Here is a 21,321-nt window from a genome sequence, read left to right as displayed (position 1 = left end):
AGCATATTGTCTAAGAGATTGAGGGAGAGAGATAATTGTTGCACATAATTGTAAAATATGTAAGAATTTATTAACCCTATTCAATGTACGACATTATTTGAATGCTCTCAGTACTTCTGTTGCCAACCTGAAGTAAGTCGGCAATAATATAGAGTGTACTTAATTACCTACTTACTCAAAATGAAAGGCAGACCCTTTGATCATTGAGAAGATAAGAACCCCGTCAACCTTCCCAAAATTGTAACAATATGAAGTGGAGATAAATTTTAGTTTGAATTTTGAACCCTCAATGACAAGATATAACATGGCTTGTATGGTTCAATCCATTACAAAAAATGAACTTTGTATTATTAACTTAAACTGACCAGTTTTCAATTGAGATCTCATTCTTTATCTACAACATCTTTGTATGATGAGAGTGAGAGTATGCACCTAAACAACACCATCGTAAATATATTGCAGTGAATGTTACAATATGGTTTCTTCTTATAAACATGCAACTATATAACAAAGAGCCAATCCATAAAACTACTTTTATGTACTTACTGACTAATTGTCGGATTCTATGATCTGGATTAGAAACTTCCAATATCTGCCCAGTCATAAGCGATTCCACTTCACTGCTCAGCTGCTTGATACCATTCTGCTTCAAGGCATCACTAACTTCTTTCTTCACCTGGTCAGCAATATTTGGCAAAATCTTCTCCAAATCACTGAAAATATGTTGTTTAAATGAAATTCAATAGAAAATTTCAATTAAATAATAAATGCTCCATAAATTTACATTTTAGACCTTGAACTTAACAAACTCCTGATATTAGAAACCAGTGAAACACCAAAAACTTCCTGAGTGAAAGCCGTTACCTCTAATCCAGTCTCCTGAAACTCAAGGTAATGGTAGTTACTCAGTATTTCCCAGCACAATGTAAATGCTGACATAAGTTTCATCACACCATATGAGCCTGGTAAGTACTATGCACATGGGTATTAGGAATCACGGGGAAGTGGTTTGAATACTAAGAGAAATTTCGTGACTCAAATTATATCAAATCCCCACCAGGATCTAAAATATATACAATTTGAGGTACTAGATGTCTACAAAGTAAAAAAATTGTGCTATTCAATAATATGAGCGATAACTTCCTCGTTTGAGCTAAATTTTTTTCCCACGAGCCATTTCTTCATGTTAGGGAATAAGAAAAAGTCGCAGGGAGCCAGATCGGGTGAATACGGGGTGTGCGGCAAAAATTCATAACATAGTTCATGCAGTTTGGCGGCGACAACTTGGGATGAATGTACTGGTGCGTTGTCGTGGTGAAACAGCACCTTCTTTTTCGCCAAATATGGCCGTGTCTCCTTCAATTTTTTGTCAAAGCGGTCCAATAACTCACTGTAGTATTTCCCAGGGATCGTTCTTCCTTTTTCTAAAAAAATCCATGAGGATGACGCCATTTGCATCCCAAAAACTGTCGCCATGACCTTTCCGTCCGTCAAACATGGGTACTTATTGAATCGCTCTCGTACTTCTTTTGGTAAGATACTTCTCATTTAATGGAATGGAATTTTGCATTGGTCTTCTGGAATGGCAGTATGTTGAACAGGGTTCTTTCAAAATTAAAATGCAGGTATCCATTATATTTTAAGTACAACTAAATCAAGTACTAATGCTGGCATTTATTCATGGGTTTATTTCTCTTTATATATGTGAACTAATACATTTATGTTGCCTAGAGGTGAATGGGATGATGATTGGTGTCACCCATAGCAAACTCATGAGAGGAATTAAATCATCTAAGGGTGAAATATATTGTAACAACTTTTGAAGTAACAGATGAATGCAGGCTGAGCCGCGTAATGATTACTGTTTCTGTGATTGAACATTTAAGTATTGAATAAATAAAAAACTCCAATAGCTGTAAACCGTAAAAAAATAGCCATAGCTGACGGCTATTGGAGTTTTTCAGTTAGCCATACTAGCTCACTAGTTCTCTAGCCGTAAGAGCTCAATTCAATCAATATGAACATATTAGTGTTTCTGTTTATATCTTTGTTTCAACTAATTTAATGATAGGTCACATGACAGGGGCAGTAAACAAATGCAATAAGAAATCAATGCAAAATCCAACACATTCTTCCTTGAATGCTGATATTTCCTGATATCTAAATGAAGAATTTATGTAAACGTATCTATGGTACTTTGAATTTTAAAATCCTGTATTTTCCCTGATAAATGTACTGATTGAATTGATATCATGCTTACTCCACCTATCATTACAGGCAATAATTCCCTTGTCATGGCTCATGAGCAGATCATAATCTAGCCCAAAGATGCACTGGTTTTATTAAAATCATGCATCTCCTAATTCCATGTGATGAGAGAGAACAGATTCTGGAGTCAGATCCTAAAATGATGCTAAAATATTAACAATTTGCCAATAATTTCAAGTTTTAAGACTTACCATTGATTTTTCAAAACTTATGACTCTTTTTGGATGTAGGCTCTTCATCAAAAATGTCTGCATGAGAAATTTTGATATTCAATTCGCAGGCGACTGTTGCAAATTATAGCTAGAGGGTCGGTCCCCTGATTTGGAAGTGAAGGCATTCCCTCAACTCACCCATCATCTATGAGGAGCATAATGTGGTCCTTCAAGTGGTTTTTGAATGATGGCATTCCTTGAAATGGAGATCCAACTGCACCAGCAGTGACAAGAAGCACAGTTCCAACCACAGTCGCCCTCTGCACTCTTACATTCAAGTCTGAAAATCTTGACTGGTCCATCAACACAGTCTGCAAATAGACATCACATGCAGTAATGGTGAATATAATTACTATAGGTGAGGTATACATTTACTTATTCTAAGAAACTGTGGGAGATGCCCCCACAGTAACTTTTGACAGAGTCTTCTGCTAATATGCATTACAGTGCAACAATTTCAGAGTGTAAAAATCATTCCCCTTGACTGGTATTCAAATCTGGACAGGGATCCGGGTTCAAATCCCAGTTAAGGCAAATGATTTGACTCTGATATTGTTGCATTGTAATACATTTACTTGTTTAGTTTTAGTGGTAGAGCCACATTTTGGGAAAGGCAAGAGTCCATTTTAGACTTAACTAGCCTTTTCAATTGACTTCTATGTTGAGCTGACCCTGGCCATATCAAAGCCTTTTAATAACATTATACTTATTTAAGATTTCTGACATCAGAATCCTTATAAAAATAAATCAGATGACCCTAGAAAATATAAAATTTCACCAAACCATCACCAAAGACAGTTCAATCCATTGGAATATTTATTAAGTGCACTTGTCATGTTAGTTACCCTGTAATTGGACCTTCAAAAAGGCACGCTTAACTTGGGCTCTCAAGAACAATACTGTTAATAAAAAAACAATTAAATTACTCAAGTTTTTAGGAATACTCCAGCTTTTAAAAAATTTCCTTTAGTAGATAATTCTACAAAAAGAGAGGTGTTGATGAAAGGCACCTCAAATTAACATGTAAAAAAAAGACTGATGAAAACTTAAATATATATCATAGTTTTCCATGAATTGGCAACCAGGTCAATGAGTCATGAGGAAAAGCATTGATAAAAGACTTTTGAAATGTGGGTGTGGTGAAGAACAGAGAAAATGAAATGGGCGAGGGAAACATAAGAAGCATTAGGCATGATGGGGGAAGAGAGAAGACGGTTGGGGAAATTTGGAGGAGGAAGAACAATTGGACGGAAGAGGTGCTGAGACACAATGGGATGCTGAAACCGAGAATAGATGCTATAGATGGGAGGCAAGGTAGGTGGAAGGAAAGAATGAGGATTTTGAATGCATTCATGGGAGATTGAAAATATACTGAGTCGAAGAATGATTTAAGATAATATTTAACATCGGGTTTGGGGATATTTTATGCCATGTTATTCAGGGCTTAGTAGTACAGTAGTGCTATTGTTTAGGCCCATCATAAACCTATCAAAAACAGATGTACATCATTCTGGCAGGTTACTGAATAATAATAAAGGAACTAGTTTTTATCTAGGCCCCACTAATAGTTCTCTAAGACCTGGGATTGAGTCACTGCATATTTTTCTGGTAGAACATCATCACAGACATGTAGGGTCAGGCATAATGTTTTATAGGGAATATATGTCACTATAAAATTCTTACTAGTCAAAATCTGTTGTCTAAAAAATAGTTATGATAAAAGGGAATATTTTTCATTTGATCTCATTTTTGTGTTCCGCATCTCAAATAAAAATTCGTAATGATGTCAACAAGTAGCAAATAGTTAAATGGCATTTTGAAATAGAAAAGGCACAGTATGACAGGTGTTGCTGCTATCAGAGGCACATTATTGAAACCTAATGAGTATTATTAAGCTTTCCACTGGCAATAAATCCATAGTGATAGTTGTTGAGTTTACATCTCAAAGAACTTAGTTCAGATTACATGTTACTATTACATTTTCAATTTTTTTAGAAAGTTAATAGACATAATTATAGCTTTGAGAAACAGATTATAGGACTAAGAAAAATTTAGAAATACACTAAGCGGTGGTAGTAGATTTTGTGAATTTTTGTGATTTCACTCTGTAAAGAGAGATAGATGATTTTATCATTTCTCACATGAAAAAAATCAATTGATTAAAATTAGTTTTGTTGCCGTCTAGCATCTGAAGTTGCATTAAAATGCCACAATGCAGCAAAACTAGATTTAAGACATTTATTTTGTTATTTCTATGAGAAGCATTTGATCAGTATGAGCATTGTCTAAAAAATAGGAATCTTACTCCCTTATGTTTTCAATATGGCATATAAGCAGTCAATGCAATAAGCTACAAAACAATCTATGCCTTATAAGAAGTGAAAGAATTGCCTTAAAAGTAAAACCAAAAAATGTCTACCTCTGGATACAGTTCCTCTTCATTCCACTCAACTAGTTCCAGATAAGCTTTAGTGAGGACCTGGTTGATGACTGCACGGATGTTAGGTCCCTTCTCACCCTTTTCCTCCAAGGCCCTGAGATGCCTCCCCAGCCACCTCTTTGTATACTCCAAGCCATCTAATCAAAAGCCATAAGTAATACCTCCATTCAAATAATTCTTCCATTAGAAAGCCTCAGATTTTTGGAAATATAGCTTAGGGTTTACTAACCTTCCTGTGATTTTAAAAATTCAGCAAATTTTTTCTTCTCATAGTCCACACTCTGAGCCATTATGTGCGGCCTTATTTGTTCAATGGCAAAATTTGCCATGTCGAGCTTCATCAAGTCTAATGTCTGCGTAAGAAAAAAAATCTCCGTTTACCAGCTGTATTTATAAATTCATTTTTAAAGAAATAAATGACTCTTACCTGCTGGAAATTAATATAATTCTAGAGGTAATGTCCATTTCATGTTTTATTCATTCTTTCTAAATTTACATGTGAATCGGTTGTGAATTTTACCTCAAGGATTCCTTTGAAGAGTGGGATTATCTCTGATGTTTGGGTCAGCTCACGAATTCTTTCATCGCGGACTGGTGCACACAGCTTAGCCATGAATGAGATAATATACTGGGCATAATGCTGGAATATACAAGATAAAAATTAGTAAATGTGACAAAAAGAAACAGCTGCAAATGCTACAATGTATCATGAATCAATATTTTGCAATACATACTTGGAAATCAAGAACTTCAGCTTCTGCTTGTTGCCTGACCAAGTCAATGTCCAGAACTTCAGATACCTCATCCCTTATCTTTGTATGATGAGGAAGTAGCACAGAAAGCATCATCTGTAAAACATATTACCATCACCTGTAGTATTCTGCCAACATAATAGATACAGATACATGACAATTTCCATGACAGTACACATTTAACTATTATCATTAATTTGATTAAAACAATTAGAAATGTATCATTAATAATAAAATCTCCAAGCTAACCAAGCCGGAAGAGAGTATTCTAACATCACATGAAAAAAAAATCAGAGCATTTGTTGCTGCCAAATGATCAGTTGAGTTTTTCATCAATATCAATGGCACCAATTCTTCTGGTGCAGAGATGTACCTGCAAACATTCAGCAAATGGGTGGGAGATCAGGCTAGGAAGAGAAAGAAAAGTGGGGGAAAGAGGATGATAAATGGAAGGAATCCAAGAAGTGAAGACGAAGGTGGTGACATGAAATGCGGGGATTTTGGGAGTATGAGGGATAAAGATGTACACATTTTACCACTTGAAGAGCCAAGTTAGATGCCACTGGAAATATACCTTCTATCTTTCCTCCTTAAGCAGTAAAAGACAATAAGCTCATGCCTTGCATTTATAAAATATAAGATGAAAGCAAGTCTATGATGGGCTGAAGTGTGAATTGAAATATGATAACAACCCGTGATCAGATGAGTGGCTGATGGTAGGTGAGAATAGAACTTGTCTGATACAGAGTGGTGTAGGATGTGATATTCATACATTTCGGGTATGTATGTTCCTTTTCCAATGCTATCAACTATTTATAAGGAAGTTATTTCATCCAAAGAAACAGATGGCTTGGGTTTAGCTCTGTCCCGGAAGGAATTTAACCATCCATTCCACTGGAATTGAAGTCCAGTAGTCAAAGCTCCATTCCATTAGTTGAATTCAAATTGTATTCTTCTACCAGTTCAATGTTGAAGTATAAAGAAGAGAGACAACCACAGCAAACATCGTTAATCAATAAGGGAGACATCTCTTAGTAATGAATTCATTCTAGTAATTTAAAGCATTTGTGATTATTAATGTTTCTGATGTCCATATGTTTATTGCAACTATACCCTGCACTGCCCACCATCGATTACAGTTCCAGAGGCTTTCTTTTCATATGATTTGCAACTTACATTTTTAATATCCTCAAGAAGAACCATAGCTTGAGTGTAATTGGGAGGATTTTCAGCAAGTTGAACTGCTAGAACGTCCCAGAAAGCACGATGCACTGTATCTTTGATTTGTTTCTGCAAGCTGTATCAGAGTAAATTATATTTTTATTAAACATTCATAGCCTAATTTAAAATATTAGAAAAGATAATAATTAACATGCACCATTCTCACAAAAATATTCCCAGCTATTTTTTCACTGAGTGTTTTTAGTTTTTTGTGAGGTAAATTAGTAAATTCCACATGTTTTCTATTTTTTAGCACATTTTTAGATATGTGTATTGACTTCACAAATCTTAAAGCAGGTTGGCAAAATTGCTTTATGATCAACTTTGGTCCCAAATTGACTTGAAAAGATGTAGTGCTTTAAGCTTGAGTGCACACTTCTAATTAGTTTAAAATGGTCAATGCTTTCACAGCTAGAACAAGTATTTAACTCTTACCTAGTTTTTTAATATACCTAGTTTTTAATGTTTGCATTTTGTGCAGTAAAGGTAGTCTCCGATTCACCAATGCATCAAACATTAAGTTACCACAGTGATTAAAAATGTAGCTCAAACTATTTATCTCGTGCTCCCAAGGGAATTATGTGGGTAAAATGTATGAGAGGTTGGGAAGTGATACATATATAGTAATTCATGTTATTAGTGTGCTTGTCACAGTGTTAAGCTTAGATATGTATCGAGTATTAAGTCTGCGTCCATTAAAAGTGACTATGACTGATGGACTTCTGCCAAAAATATAAATTTATTAAAGCAACAGGAGACTCAAAATAATTCACTCATTACCAGTTCATCACACACATTCAGGTATGACATGGTGGTATTGGAACATATTAATGACGTAATAAGAGTACTTTTGCTCTGTTAAAACTTATTATGACCAGGTTTTGATGCGTCACGTCACCTTCAGTTACAAAATGATTACAAGTGCCATTTTGTATACCCTTGCATTTGGGAACAAAGGAAGTTGGTGGGATGGGGCTGAGGTTGGGGATTTGATTTACCCCTCTTTCCCCTCCTCTTATTACAGCATCTCCCCTTCCTCCCAAATGTAAGTCATTATAAGATGGCACTTCATAATTCTGTTGCTAAAAGACTATTTTTTTATATTTTAGCAGTGTAAAAGTGCTCTTATTTGATCCTTAACCAGTACCTGCTCCTTATTAAGTGTCTCAGACAATGGGATTTAGTGATAAAACAATTTTATTTCTTATTTTTTCTTTTCAGTAATTTTTTAAAATATTTTGTCTCCTCCGCTAACAATTATGTATTTGCCTCCACCTGGAACTTCAATGAACATTTAGGGAAATATATTTTTATTATTAGAAATACTCTTGCTCTGCATTTTAGTGCACACACAGTGATTTTAAATCATATATTAAATAACAGGATAATCACCTGTTTTCTGGAGGTTCCAGTTTCTCGAGCTTGAAGTCCCGATTGACTGCAATCTCATGAGCAAGAGCCATGTTAGTGACTCCATTGGCAGCTTGCATTATTTCCTCCAAAGAGACAAACTTTGGTGGTGAGGCGGCCATCACACTAGGAAGAACAAAACCTCGCTGAGGCCTTGGGGGAGATCCTGACCCCCCTGTGCGTTGTCTGTGCAAGCCATGAATGTTTGTGGCGTAAAAAATGAAAGCGCAGTCAGCAATCAGAAATAAAAAAGCAAAGCATTATCATGCAAAAGAATAGATACGGGAAGATAGCATATATATTTAATCATTCAACAGCATTCAGTTTGATCAAAGTTGTCGAGTTGATTACAGGCCACTGGATATGATGACGTGACTCTCTTCCAAATTAATACTAATGATAATAATAACAACTTCCAACTCAAAAGTAATAATGTTTAGTTTGTTTTGAGCAATTTGTTTTTTATCAATTAATTTATATGGCAGGCATTCCAATAAATAGTTAGAAAGTGTCGGGAACACCTTAGAACTAATTATTAATTGCTTCAAATGGAATACTTCATGTTATTTTTGTGAAGAGTTTATATGAATTCCATTTAATAATTATGCATTTTAGGAAATAATTCTGGGACAAAAATTTCAAAATTCATTTCACATTGAGTGCCCTTTATAGGTGGTTTTCAATTCGCATGTCATAATATAAAAGTCAAACTGTTATTGTTGTGCACCAATATTCACACTGATTGGTGAAATAGTTGTTGTCCTTCAAATATTTTCATGTAATGTGTAGTAAAAAGTACCCAAGAAAGATACATTTTTCATTTTACTTAAAATGTAATTTTTTATTCTCTTTTCTCAATTGTTGTAATATTTTTCAATACTTTCAAATATAGGTGATATTTCTTAGCATGAAATATTCTGTGAATTCCAATCATTAAATTGTCTATAATATCTGCATGCTTAGTAGCTCTGATATGAGAACTAGTTTCGGTGCAATATTTCTAATTTACGCAGCCTATTTCTGGACTGAAGAAACGAGTTCTTCTTCATAAGTATTAAAAAAGAAAAGTCCCACTAAAATTTGTGGAGAAACTTTGATAAGTTTCATCTTTAGTGAGGTTGAGTACGACCACGAAAAATTGACCACTAAAAGAATATCAATGGCTAAAATCAAAGAGAGCATTCTTGAATATGAAAGCAAAATCCTTTTCCAGTGCAAAAAATTTGAATTGGGAAATATTTTTATGTGCTTCAGCAATTCAAATTCTTACTTCACACATTGTGCGAAAAAGAATTCTCTACACTTTTAGATAGACATTACCATTCTTTGCACATTGTCATTTCATAAAAAAATGAGAAAACATTAACATTTTTGAAACTGTCAATTATTGAGGATATTAAATTATAATTAATGAAAGTACAAATGATTAAGTAATCATTTCTAAGTGTAGGTGACACTACAGTTACCAATATTTATTTACATTTGAAGATAGAAAAATAATGTAATTTAGAAAAGTGTTTTCAAAGGGCATTTCATGCTCTTAGTTACCTTTAATTTTTTTGCAGAAGAATAGGCTAGTGATAAAGTGCATGTACAGCAAGTGATTCTCTTCTCCTGAACATTATTTATGTGCCATCATAGCAGGCATGTTGTGCTGATTGGTAAGCTTTAATTTTTGTGCATAAAATCGGAATCCACATGCTATTCCAGTTATTTTATTTTTAATAACAAATTTCATTCAGTTGAGTATGTTTTTTTTTCATTATTGTCGCCTTTCGTAAACATGAAGTATTTAGCAACAAGAATTTGTCATAAAGGTGTGAATTTAACTGTAGATAAATACGTTGCTTCCCATTGGCCACCTTCTGTGAGGGATAGACCAGCAGAAAGAGTTTGAGTGCTATTGGCCTTAGGGAAAGTCTCTTCCGAGAGCTAAAAGTCGTGCGTGCACGTTGCGCAAAGTGGACGTCACCACGTGGTGGAAAAAGCGAGCCGAGTATAACGTGATAAGAAGGTTGATTAAATTCCTCCGTGTTCTCCATTGTGGTAGCAGCATTGGGAACTGGGTGAGTGAGAGTTCTCACCTTTTCCCCTTGTCCTCATCGCTTCCCGAGGAAGAACCTTCACTTTCATAGCGCTGTCTCGCTCCCTCCTTGGCGCCGCTGACGTCCACCGGGAGACTGGCCTCCGGGCGCCCGCTCTCACCGCCCAGTAGCTCGCGGGACGCGGCCTCTTCCGCCACCGCCGCCTCTTCCTCCTTGCCCCCAACGGCCCCCTCTGCCTCCGCGGTCACCTCCTTCCTCCGGTCCATCCCGTGGGGAGCCCTGCGACGATCGGAAAACAGCACCCGTTATTTCCACCGGAAGGTCATTGCTTAGGGTGGTACGCCAAATCATGGGGTAAAGCGGGGAGTTTTTTGTAATTCTAAAGAGGACTAAGGAACAGTGCCATTAATTCAATTTTTGGAAATGCATTCCTGGTTAAGCTGCAAGGTCCTAGCGTTGGGGTACAGCCAAATTATATGCATTCCGTTTCCCATATTACATACTTAATATCACGTACCCTGTCGAATTTCGCCATAAAACTTAATATGATAAATATGGCAACGAAAACATTAATGTTTACCCTAATTGCAGACCAGAGAATTTGGCAGTTTTCCAGAGGGATTTCATGCACCTTCCTAATGTGAGTTGTTTCTTTTGTAGTTTTTATCTTGAATTCTGAAATAAAAAATACACCTAAATCTAACCAAATCATGTAATATCCTGTTAATTTGTTTACGCACATAGTATATCTATTGTATCAGCGTCAAGTAATATTATGCCTTACGGTCAAAACATGGTATAATGTAGAGCATTAACGGGGAGTTAAGTGGGAAAACTAGTGTCTTGGAAGAGCTACATTTCCCATTTACCACAGTGAAGATTTAGTGCCCATTGTCGAATGAATTGGACCTCTTTTTTCTTTCTATTCTTCCTTTGAATAGAAAATGCAGAATGGAATGTTAAAGAGATTACGAATATCATCAGAATATGCTTCACTAGGTTAATTCGCATCTGTGTTGACAATGAATACCAGTGAGGACGTATTCCTATTAAGAGTTTCACGAAAAACTCACGTATATTAATGCAAACAAGAGTTAATATTTCTTACAGACAATTTATTGATGACCCATGTTAGAATTAGGAGAGCCTTACTAACATAGATATGTTTTAGCAGAACTTACTCAGTAAGAGGCAATGGAAATTACCAGTCAAACGCAGGTTTAAAGATGACCCAGTTCAATGTACACAATCGAATCGGTAGTAAATAGCCAGCAGACTTTTATTCCAGGGAAAACTAAGTACGATGGGTTGCAATTATATGCGACGTACTCATTTTTTCAATGAAAACTGGAGGAGGTAGCCGCATCTTTTCCAACTTAAATGTGTGCATAATGTATCTTCTGAAGTATATGTCGATGTATTTTCTTCTGAAAAACCATAAGTATTTTTATTTTGGTCAAAAGGACTAAAAACTGTGGCCAACGGTGGGATAAACATATTTCAATCCTGGGGCGTGATACCTTTTATGGCCTCACCACTTCCTTCTTAAACTTTTTGGGTTTGATCTGGCAGTTTTCCACATTTCGCAATATTTCCGCCACGGTGAGAATTTTGACACTTCCAAACTTAGCGATTTAGCACTAAGGCTTTTACGCGAAAATTTCGATGGGATTGCCGAACAAGCATGGCTGTATTTACATTTCAAAGCTGTGTAGAATTAAATCGTTTACTCATGATTGTAGGTCCTGCTATCAAAGTCACTCATTAACTTCAAGTCACTATTACTTTCAGTCACTATTAATTTCAAACAATTACAGATACCGTCATGATGAACTGCAAGTTCAAACTTCTTCAAAAAGAATAACCTTGGAATCTGCTTACCTTTTGTCTGAATTTACATTCCGAACCATTTTGTTTGCTACCACTTTGCTACGGGAGATGAACAAGCTTATAATCAACACCCAACGGGATAGTTTCCAGGGGCAACGGCTAAATTAGGGAACGTGCGGCTGCTCGCGCTAGGCACGGCGGTGCGCGAGAATAAGTTTCAAATGATGCGCTCCTAACAGCTGCGCCAGTAAGCCGCGTAACGACTAGTATGCCAAACATGTATGGAGTCTGTTGAAGGCCTTGATCGCAAACAAACTTTACCGAACGATTGACTAAACGACCAATAATAAGGAAATCTACTGCAGCCTATTGAAATAACACATAATTCGACAATATATATTATGATTTCTATTATAGCGAATGAAACAATATAATAAAGGAAGGCAGTGATCTCTGAACCCAAATATAGTAGGAAAAACAAAACAACAATGAATAAATTCAGCGGTTAAAAATTCCTTATCCGACGGACTAAATTTGAATGGTCATGGTATGGAGAACCAAAAAACCCTATGGGGCCTACATTTGCAAGAATAGGAACGGAGGTGATTTGTGAGGCTCAGGGTGAGTTCTTCTTTCCCCAATTTATTTTATATTCTGAGCCACAAATTGCATATACATATTATATACAGGGCATTCTTAAGGTTTTCACTATGGATTTGCGAAGAATATTCTCTGCCTAAGCCTCTTCTTCTGCATTGCATTTCTATGGATTTTGGTGACTCGACATTAAAAATTGTTAAATATCCGTAGAAACTGAATTTGAGCAAATTCCAACAGTCTAATTGATTGGTATTATGAGAATGGCTTTGGATCTGAGACATGACGCACCTCGCTTGTAATTGCGTGATTGTTATGGCAAATGAACATTATTTTACTGCACTCTAATTTAACCAGTTTGAAGCTAGTTCACCAAATAAATGATCTACATTTCATTCCAAGTCACTTGCGCAGCTTTTGAAACAGCCACATAAGATGGGGAGCCTGGATTGTGCGTCGAATAGTAGGGGTCAAGCATATGCAGTCGCACTTAAACAGCTGGCATTTGCAATAAGGTAAGAGGCAGATTCCCTTCTCGAAGGAGACGTCTCGTGAGTCATCGTCCCTACGTCTTAAACTTCTTGTCGGAACTTGTTTTTTTAATGGGAGAGATTAATGAAGAGTGTGACTCACAATTTCTGCACGAACGTTATGCGCAGCAAGGTTGCTTCCTCGTACAATAAACTTTCAAGGACACGAAGATAAGCAACCCATCGCCGAAGGTAATACCGCTTTACACAAAGATCGCGATAAACGGGCGAACGCTTTCAAGGACAGATTCCGGTAAATAAATAACAGGAGACTTCAGCTCCTGGAATTGAAATCTTTGATTAACTTGATTGGCTTTGTGACGTCTTAATTTTGGTGCATTTTCTCACAATCTATGACGGGAGTTTGTATCACACGAGGCGGGGGAAATGCACCGGTGATGATACTGCAAAATATTGGAATGATTCGTAAAAATATGTTTTAGGAATCTAGTCTCATTACTAAAGTTAATTGTTTAATATATCATTGCAATTGACCAGTGCGATATTTCGATAATCGATACCAGAAATAATACACCAAATTGAATGGAACGAGTGAAATTTCTCGCTCGCCCACTGTATGAACCGTCCTTTCCACCTATGACGATAATCGATTCTTGGAATTAAAACGTAGGGCAGACACGAAGCCATTTGTTCAGCTTGGAGAAAGAAAGTTAGGAATTGATAAAAAAATTTCATAAAGCGCTCCAGATTTCGAACGATGAGAGAGGCATTGCTCCATCCTCCGCCGATGTGTGGGAGAATGGCAAGGATCAATGAACTTCTCTTCCAACTGAACGTCCGCCGCCCATTTGAGTGGGCCGCTAATCCCGAACGGTGTGTCACCCACCGTCTGAGAACACGAGGAAATAGCGCATGCATGAACTGAAGGATATCTCACCATCATGTGATTTCTTCGAGGTGACAGATAATGTGAATCATAATCTAACAAACAACACCCAAAGAATGGTACCACAAGTTTGTGTAATTGATCGTTATATACGCCGAGCATGAAGAGCCTCCTTTGTCCATGTCCCCAGGCAATAAGTACTTTTTTTGTACTTACAAAACTTAAAACACCGATACATTTGTATGCTTTTCCCACGCTGAAACAGAGCATTTGTTTTATTTAAATATGAATGCCGTAGAGACATTGTAGCAAAAGGACAACTAAAAAGCGAATAGTAATAACTTTGTAAATTCCATTGATTTTTATTTTTTAAAACGACCGGTTTAGTCGAAAAGTCGACATCATCAGGTGCAATATACAGGACTTATACAGTACATCAACGACCGGTTTCGACGAAACGGGTCGTTTTCAAAATAAAAATCAGTGGAATTAACAAAGTTATTATAATTCATTTTTCATCATGAAGTTCCATCAAGTTGAGCCGAAAACCATAGCATTTAAAGAACAACTAACTCTATCCAACAGACTTTCTCGGGGTAAACTGAAGTTCTTCCTCCTTCCATATGGTAGTCCTGCGATTGCATTGCAAAATTCTGCAATCAAGTTGAATTTTGCATGTTTCCTAGTTGAATTTCATTTGGATAAATGAAAATTTTCATCGAAACTTAAAGCTTACTTTCTGATTTTCCCTTTATTTATAATTAAAAAGGGCGTTTCCTTACACTTTGGCCGCATACATCGATTTTCCAAAGAGGTATTAACCCCGAGATTTTATTATTAGTATCACCGGTAATTTACATGCCATGCACAATATGACTGATTTATGTAAATTTAAGTTTATTTACCCTTTAAAGATCATTTTAATAAGATGCGAACGTCTCGGTTTAAGCACTGTAGAAAAATTAAATATTTTCTTAACCGCAAACAGGAAGAAAGCCCAAAAGCTTTACTGCCTCGGTTCAGCTCTTATTTTTTTCCCTAATCTTCATCAGCAGAAAACGCGAAAATGCATTAGCATTGTTTCCGATTATCTTCTGGAGTGGAGGAAAGGCCAAACAGAAAGAAATATATCATGCAATTCGAGTTTTTCAAGTCATACGCCACTGTACAGCTGTGATGACTAGAGTAGTTTTGTTTTACTTGATTTCAGACTTACAGAAATCTTTCGATTAAATCCGTTCCATTTTGAGTAAGAAGCCAATGATCGTGACAAAATCAGGATTTTTCGCCGAATATTATTAACAAGAGGGCCGTGCTTGCACATTCCCTCTTTCTTAATAGTTGTTTTTTTTTCTCTGGAGATAAAACAAAATTGGAATTATACGAGGAAAACTTTCGACGAATCTCATGTACTTCAAACAATTGAGTATCTATGTACTTGATGTGTTCGTATTTTATTTCTTTTTTGTATCCAACAACAGCCTCAAATACATAGGCTCGGTCCTGGGTTTCTTAAAAATATAGGGAAGCGCTGGAGTCGGCTAAGTTTCGTGAATTAAATTTCTCTGGTTTCAGTTCGATAGGAAAATGAAGACAACTGAATTCGGTTATCACGATCAAATATGCTACCGAGATAAAATAAATTCGCAATGATTTCCACAGAAAACTAATTCGTTTAGTAATTCACTTTCCAGTGAGTTCCGTCATCTCAAATTTGGGTGAATGATCTAGCTATCGCAGTCAAATGTGCCATTAGGGTTTAATAAATTCACAATAACTTTATCAGAAAATTCATTAATAAAAAAGACAGCTTAAACAAGCTTCCGTCGTCTCCTTGAATAAATAATTTTCTTACGGAAAAGAATTAGTGCCAAGCTACCCAATCCTATGCTTCCAAATATTTTCAAGTGAAAGAAAAAGAGTTCCACGTCAATCCCCTAGCTTTCTCCAATTCTCCTCGCTTCAGCCGACAAGTTATAATTATTGGAATCGTGATCATCCACAGGCGGGGATCACCTCTCCCCCTTATCCACGGGGGAGAGGTGATCCCCGCTTGTACTTACTTCCAAAACAAGTGTACTGTCCGAACTCCTCCTGCCCTCGTATTATCCGAAATCTTCGATTAAAATAAAACCTTAGGGCGGTCGTCAATTTCGAGAACGCTTTCTCTCGGGACGCGTGAGTTCCTCTCGATCGAGGACTAGGCACGTGACCCGATCAAGGGAACAGAGGAAGGAGCAAAAAAATATGTTATAAAGTGTGCAAAAATATTAAGGAGACGAAAGCGACAAAGGCGCTTGATGGACGAGAAAACTAAGTGCGTCGAATGTTTTGAATGGACACGAAGAAAAAATCAAATCTGGAAAAACGCGGGTTCCGTTAGTCCAGGTATACATCGGAAGGGAATGAGTCAACTTCCCACTCGTGTGATGAAACGGCGGAGGGGTATTGCGAATTCAATGAATCGCCAGCACAATCTTTGGCCGATGAAACAATAAAATTGAAATGAGGGGGAAAAGCGCAGGTAAGTGAAAAACCTGCAACTTCCCATGGCGATCATGTGTTAGAAAACTATTCGGGTCCACCTTAAATAAACGGCTTTATCTGCATCGATGGTAGAAAAATGTACCATATCAATAAAGGAGAGGCTTATTAGTTAGATCATATTTAGAATACACGAGAACCATTGGCGCCAAATTAAATACATTTTAATTGAAGGAATTAGAATTTACTGAGATCCGCTTCGTCTGTAAAGGTAAGAAAATGAATATTGCAGGATAGTTGGAGGAATTTGTGCGGTAATTCTTTCAGTCACGAAAACAGAGCAAGCTAGATTAAGGTTTTTATAAAGGTAGACGGCGCTTGAGTTACTCCTACGATTAATAATGGCCGCAAACCATTATTTTTAGCTATCCACTAATGAGCGATAAGTTTTGAAGGTTTCAGAGTAATTATTGTTTCGCGTGGATTTCCTCTTCTTTTCCTCGATATTATTTTCTTCAATTCTTCGTACCTTCTTCATGCGGCCTTAAAAACCCATTCTCTCCCTCCCTCTACCCCGCGTACTTAACATTCTGAATTGCGGTCTTCCAACATCCCACTTTCTTTCATTATGTCCTCCATCCATTATACTGCCTTCTAGGTGTCTTTGTGGGTGTTTTCCCGCGTGGGTTTTTACCAGGGTCTTCGTGTGTGAACTCCCTAGGTTTTCCCGCAAAATCACATCTATCACATCGTCCATTCATTCTTTTATTATATATATGTATCTATATACACGTATACCTGTTTATAAATATATATACAAATATATGTGAGTGTACACACACATACTCACACAAACACACACACACACACATATATATATATATATATATATATATATATATATATATATATATATATATATATATATAGTACAATACACAGTAACACACAATATAGAAACACAAAAAAAGAACACTCACACGTATTTTCTTGATATTTCGACGGAAACAATCCGTCTTCCTCTGAAGATATAGAAGTAACTTACTTATAGTAAATACGTGTGAGTGTTCTTTTTTTGTGTTTCTATATTGTGTGTTACTGTGTATTGTACTATTCGGCACTTCCGTGTTACGTCTACGAAAGCATATATATATATATATATATATATATATATATATATATATATATATATATATATATATATATATATATATATATATATATATATATATATATATATATATATATATATATATATATAAATATATAAAAACACAGATGTAGATTTTTAGAATATAGAGACACAAAGAAAGGACACTCACAATTTGTTATTTTACGTTTCGACAGCACGGCTGTCGTCTTCAGAATCATCTGTGTTTTTATATATTTGTGTGTCGCCGAAGAGCGTTCCATTTCGAAGATATTTTATATATATATATATATACATACGAGGGTCATCCGGAAAGTAGTACCCGTTCGTGCCGCATGAAGTGCTGACGACGCGAGTAGCCGCTGGACGAGGTCAGATAGCTTCAGTGGCTTGTCTGCCTTCTCTGAGCCAAGTTGCGTGACGCTAGCATTGCCTGTGTTGTTTCTGTGATTGTTTACAATGTTTAAAAAAATTGAGAACGCCGCCAGTTGTGAAGTGAGGGCAATGATTAAATCCCTCAATGTAAGAAACGTTCGCCCATGTGATATTCATCGCCAATTAAAGGAGGTGTATGGAGACAATGTAATGGACGAGTCGTCTGTTCGGCGGTGGTGTCGCAACTTCAACATGGGGAGGGGGAACACACACGACGATGAGCGTTCGGGGAGACCGTCTGTCATTACAGACCAACTGGTGAGCTCAGTTGACGAATTCGTGAGGAACGATCGGCGCGTCACAATTGATGACATCTGTGAGCATTTTCCCAATGTTTCTCGAACAATTGTTCATGAAATTGTTAAACACCATCTGCATTATGCAAAAATTTGTGCAAGATGGGTCCCTCGCGTATCTCAATGAGCTGGCGGCGAAGGACTATGCAGCAGGAATACAGAAACTTGTCACACGTTATGACAAATGCCTTAATTTGCTTGGAGATTAAGTTGAGAAGTAGTTTAAAGTATCCTCTTTCAAATAAAATTTTTTATGTTTGTTAATATTTACTTTTGTGTCTTTATTTCACGAACGGGTACTACTTTCCGGATGACCCTCGTGTGTGTGTGTGTGTGTGTGTATATATATATATATATATATATATATATATATATATATATATATATATATATATATATATATATATATATATATATATATATATATATATATATATATATATATATATATATATATATATATATATATATATATATATATATATATATATATATATATATATATATATATATATATATATATATATATATATATATATATATATATATATATATATATACTCATATATACAGAAACAGATATAAGGAAAAGGGATAGGAACACATATAAAGGACGAACACAATAGAGGTGGGGAAGGCGGAATCGAACGGATCACAAGAGTAAAAATATTTCCTCAACCGGGACTCGAACACCGGATCTTTCCACTAGCCGGGCGGATGCTCTTAACCACTTGAGCTATCGAGGATAGTCAATTTACCCTGAGATCCGTGGGTCTAATATGTCGCCAAGCGCCCCGATTCTTTCAGCCAAGAGATGGCGTCAGGGGGCTGTTTCACCCACCAAAGGAGAAATAGACAATACACAAGGAAAGGAAAGGACAGTGGGTTAGAATTCATACAACATCATACAGGAAAGGAACAGTGCGTTTCGTGGCACGCATAGCCAGAAGAAAGAGATGAGCCACATTGGCCAAATACACGTGTTTGAATGTGTATTTGGCCAATGTGGCTCATCTCTTTCTTCTGGCTATGCGTGCCACGAAACGCACTGTTCCTTTCCTGTATGATGTTGTATGAATTCTAACCCACTGTCCTTTCCTTTCCTTGTGTATTGTCTATTTCTCCTTTGGTGGGTGAAACAGCCCCCTGACGCCATCTCTTGGCTGAAAGAATCGGGGCGCTTGGCGACATATTAGACCCACGGATCTCAGGGTAAATTGACTATCCTCGATAGCTCAAGTGGTTAAGAGCATCCGCCCGGCAAGTGGAAAGATCCGGTTTTCGAGTCCCGGTTGAGGAAATATTTTTACTCTTGTGATCCGTTCGATTCCGCCTTCCCCACCTCTATTGTGTTCGTTCTTTATATGTGTTCCTATCCCTTTTCCTTATATGTTTCTGTATATATGAGTATTTATTCGCCGTTTGGCGGGATTTCGTGTTTGAATGTATATATATACATATATATATGTATATATATATATATATATATATATATATATATATATATATATATATATATTACTTTACCATTATTTTTATCTTCTTTTATATCGCTTTATATTTCCTCTTATTATGATTATTATTGTTTCTATGCACTTAACGAAGGGTTTAATGAAAGAAGGGGCCTTATGGTCTCAATTACGCCCGAATAAAGACGTTTATCTATCTATCTGATTTCATCAAGCAACTTCCACTCTTTCTCCCATCATATGTCAAAGTTTGGTTGTAAATATTCCTCGCAATCAACTTTCCTTCATTCTTGTCAATATTCTCAACCTCTTCTTACCTCGAAGACCATATGGCTCATATCCATACAGTGCTTGGCTAAACATGCTAATCTTTTCTTCATCTCTTCATTCAGCCTACCTGTTATCAAATCCCTTCTTGAAAACGACAGGAAACTATAAATGCAAATTAGTGCAATCAATCGCATTGAAAATATTGAAAGCGGCTCCAATATAGATACATTTTCAGCAAGCACTTGTTATTCTCTCGCCAACTAGGGATCACATAAAAAATTAGCAATAACATTTGAATGGAAACGCAATGGTGAGCTGCCATTATTTGTATGGAAATGTCACAAAACGAACTCCCTCCCAGAGCATTGTATCAGTAATTATTAAGGTTTGGTTTTATCACACGAACTATAATATGCCAGAGGAGGAGAATAAATGAGTTTCAGACGCCAGTAGTTTTCCCGCGTCTCATATTTATATCCTTCGAAAGTTTTCTAAATTAATTACGGCCGTCGAAAGTCACGACGCCTAAATTCTTCCTTAAAGCTTGATTTTGGATGCGTGCCCAAACGGGACCCTTTATTTTTCGTTCGATCGAAGAGATGCCGGAGGAAGTCGGGAAAAACCCATTTCGATTGGAAAAAGGAATCCGCCCTCCAATCCCTAGCAGCTCAAAATCTTCAGTCGACCCTTCCCTCTTCTACGCAAATAACCAATTAGCCTGGATCAACACGTAAACTTCCCCATGACGACAGCAAAAAATGAACCATGATTTTTAAAATGCACTTAGCTCTCATTAAAAGTTTCATTTCCTCGAAATGAAAATAGTACCGGGTATTACCGCGAGTCGCGCTCTCCAGTTGCTTCGCTGAGCGCGAGGGGAAAATTACAGAAACGAAAAGCTTTTCTATGGTTTCCGGAGCGTGTCATATCCCGTGTCGGAGTCCAGCTCCGATTTCTCCCAATCACGAAAGAAATCTTTTCCGCACAACCAATTGTGGCTAAGGTGAAGGGGACAAGACCGCACTCTAAGACCTACACGGATTGCATCAAGGCCTCCCAGCAACA

General features: G+C 36.7%; 1 protein-coding gene across 3 annotated transcripts in view; it reads right to left on the bottom strand.

Moving 5' to 3' along the window:
• Positions 1–21,321, bottom strand: part of LOC139697572 (T-complex protein 11-like protein 1) — a 34,616-nt gene that overhangs the window by 6,530 nt on the left and 6,765 nt on the right. The window contains exons 1-10 of one of the 3 annotated variants that reach the window (XM_071596331.1): positions 12,230–12,273; positions 10,388–10,627; positions 8,286–8,489; positions 6,849–6,969; positions 5,655–5,768; positions 5,441–5,560; positions 5,150–5,273; positions 4,900–5,057; positions 2,619–2,791; positions 547–713 (exon numbers count right to left, since the gene is read on the bottom strand). In XM_071596331.1, coding sequence (XP_071452432.1) covers positions 547–713; positions 2,619–2,791; positions 4,900–5,057; positions 5,150–5,273; positions 5,441–5,560; positions 5,655–5,768; positions 6,849–6,969; positions 8,286–8,489; positions 10,388–10,627; positions 12,230–12,258 — 1,450 coding nt within the window. In that variant the 5' untranslated portion in view covers positions 12,259–12,273. Of the gene's footprint in view, positions 1–546; positions 714–2,618; positions 2,792–4,899; positions 5,058–5,149; positions 5,274–5,440; positions 5,561–5,654; positions 5,769–6,848; positions 6,970–8,285; positions 8,490–10,387; positions 10,628–10,928; positions 11,011–12,229; positions 12,274–21,321 lie in introns of those variants that run through there. The other 2 variants (XM_071596330.1, XM_071596332.1) reach the window with 2 other exon arrangements.

This window comes from Hetaerina americana, unplaced genomic scaffold, assembly GCF_022747635.1.
Source record: "Hetaerina americana unplaced genomic scaffold, ioHetAmer1.1.p SCAF_8, whole genome shotgun sequence".
NCBI lineage: Eukaryota > Metazoa > Arthropoda > Insecta > Odonata > Calopterygidae > Hetaerina > Hetaerina americana.
This window is presented reverse-complemented; position numbering and strand designations above follow the sequence as displayed.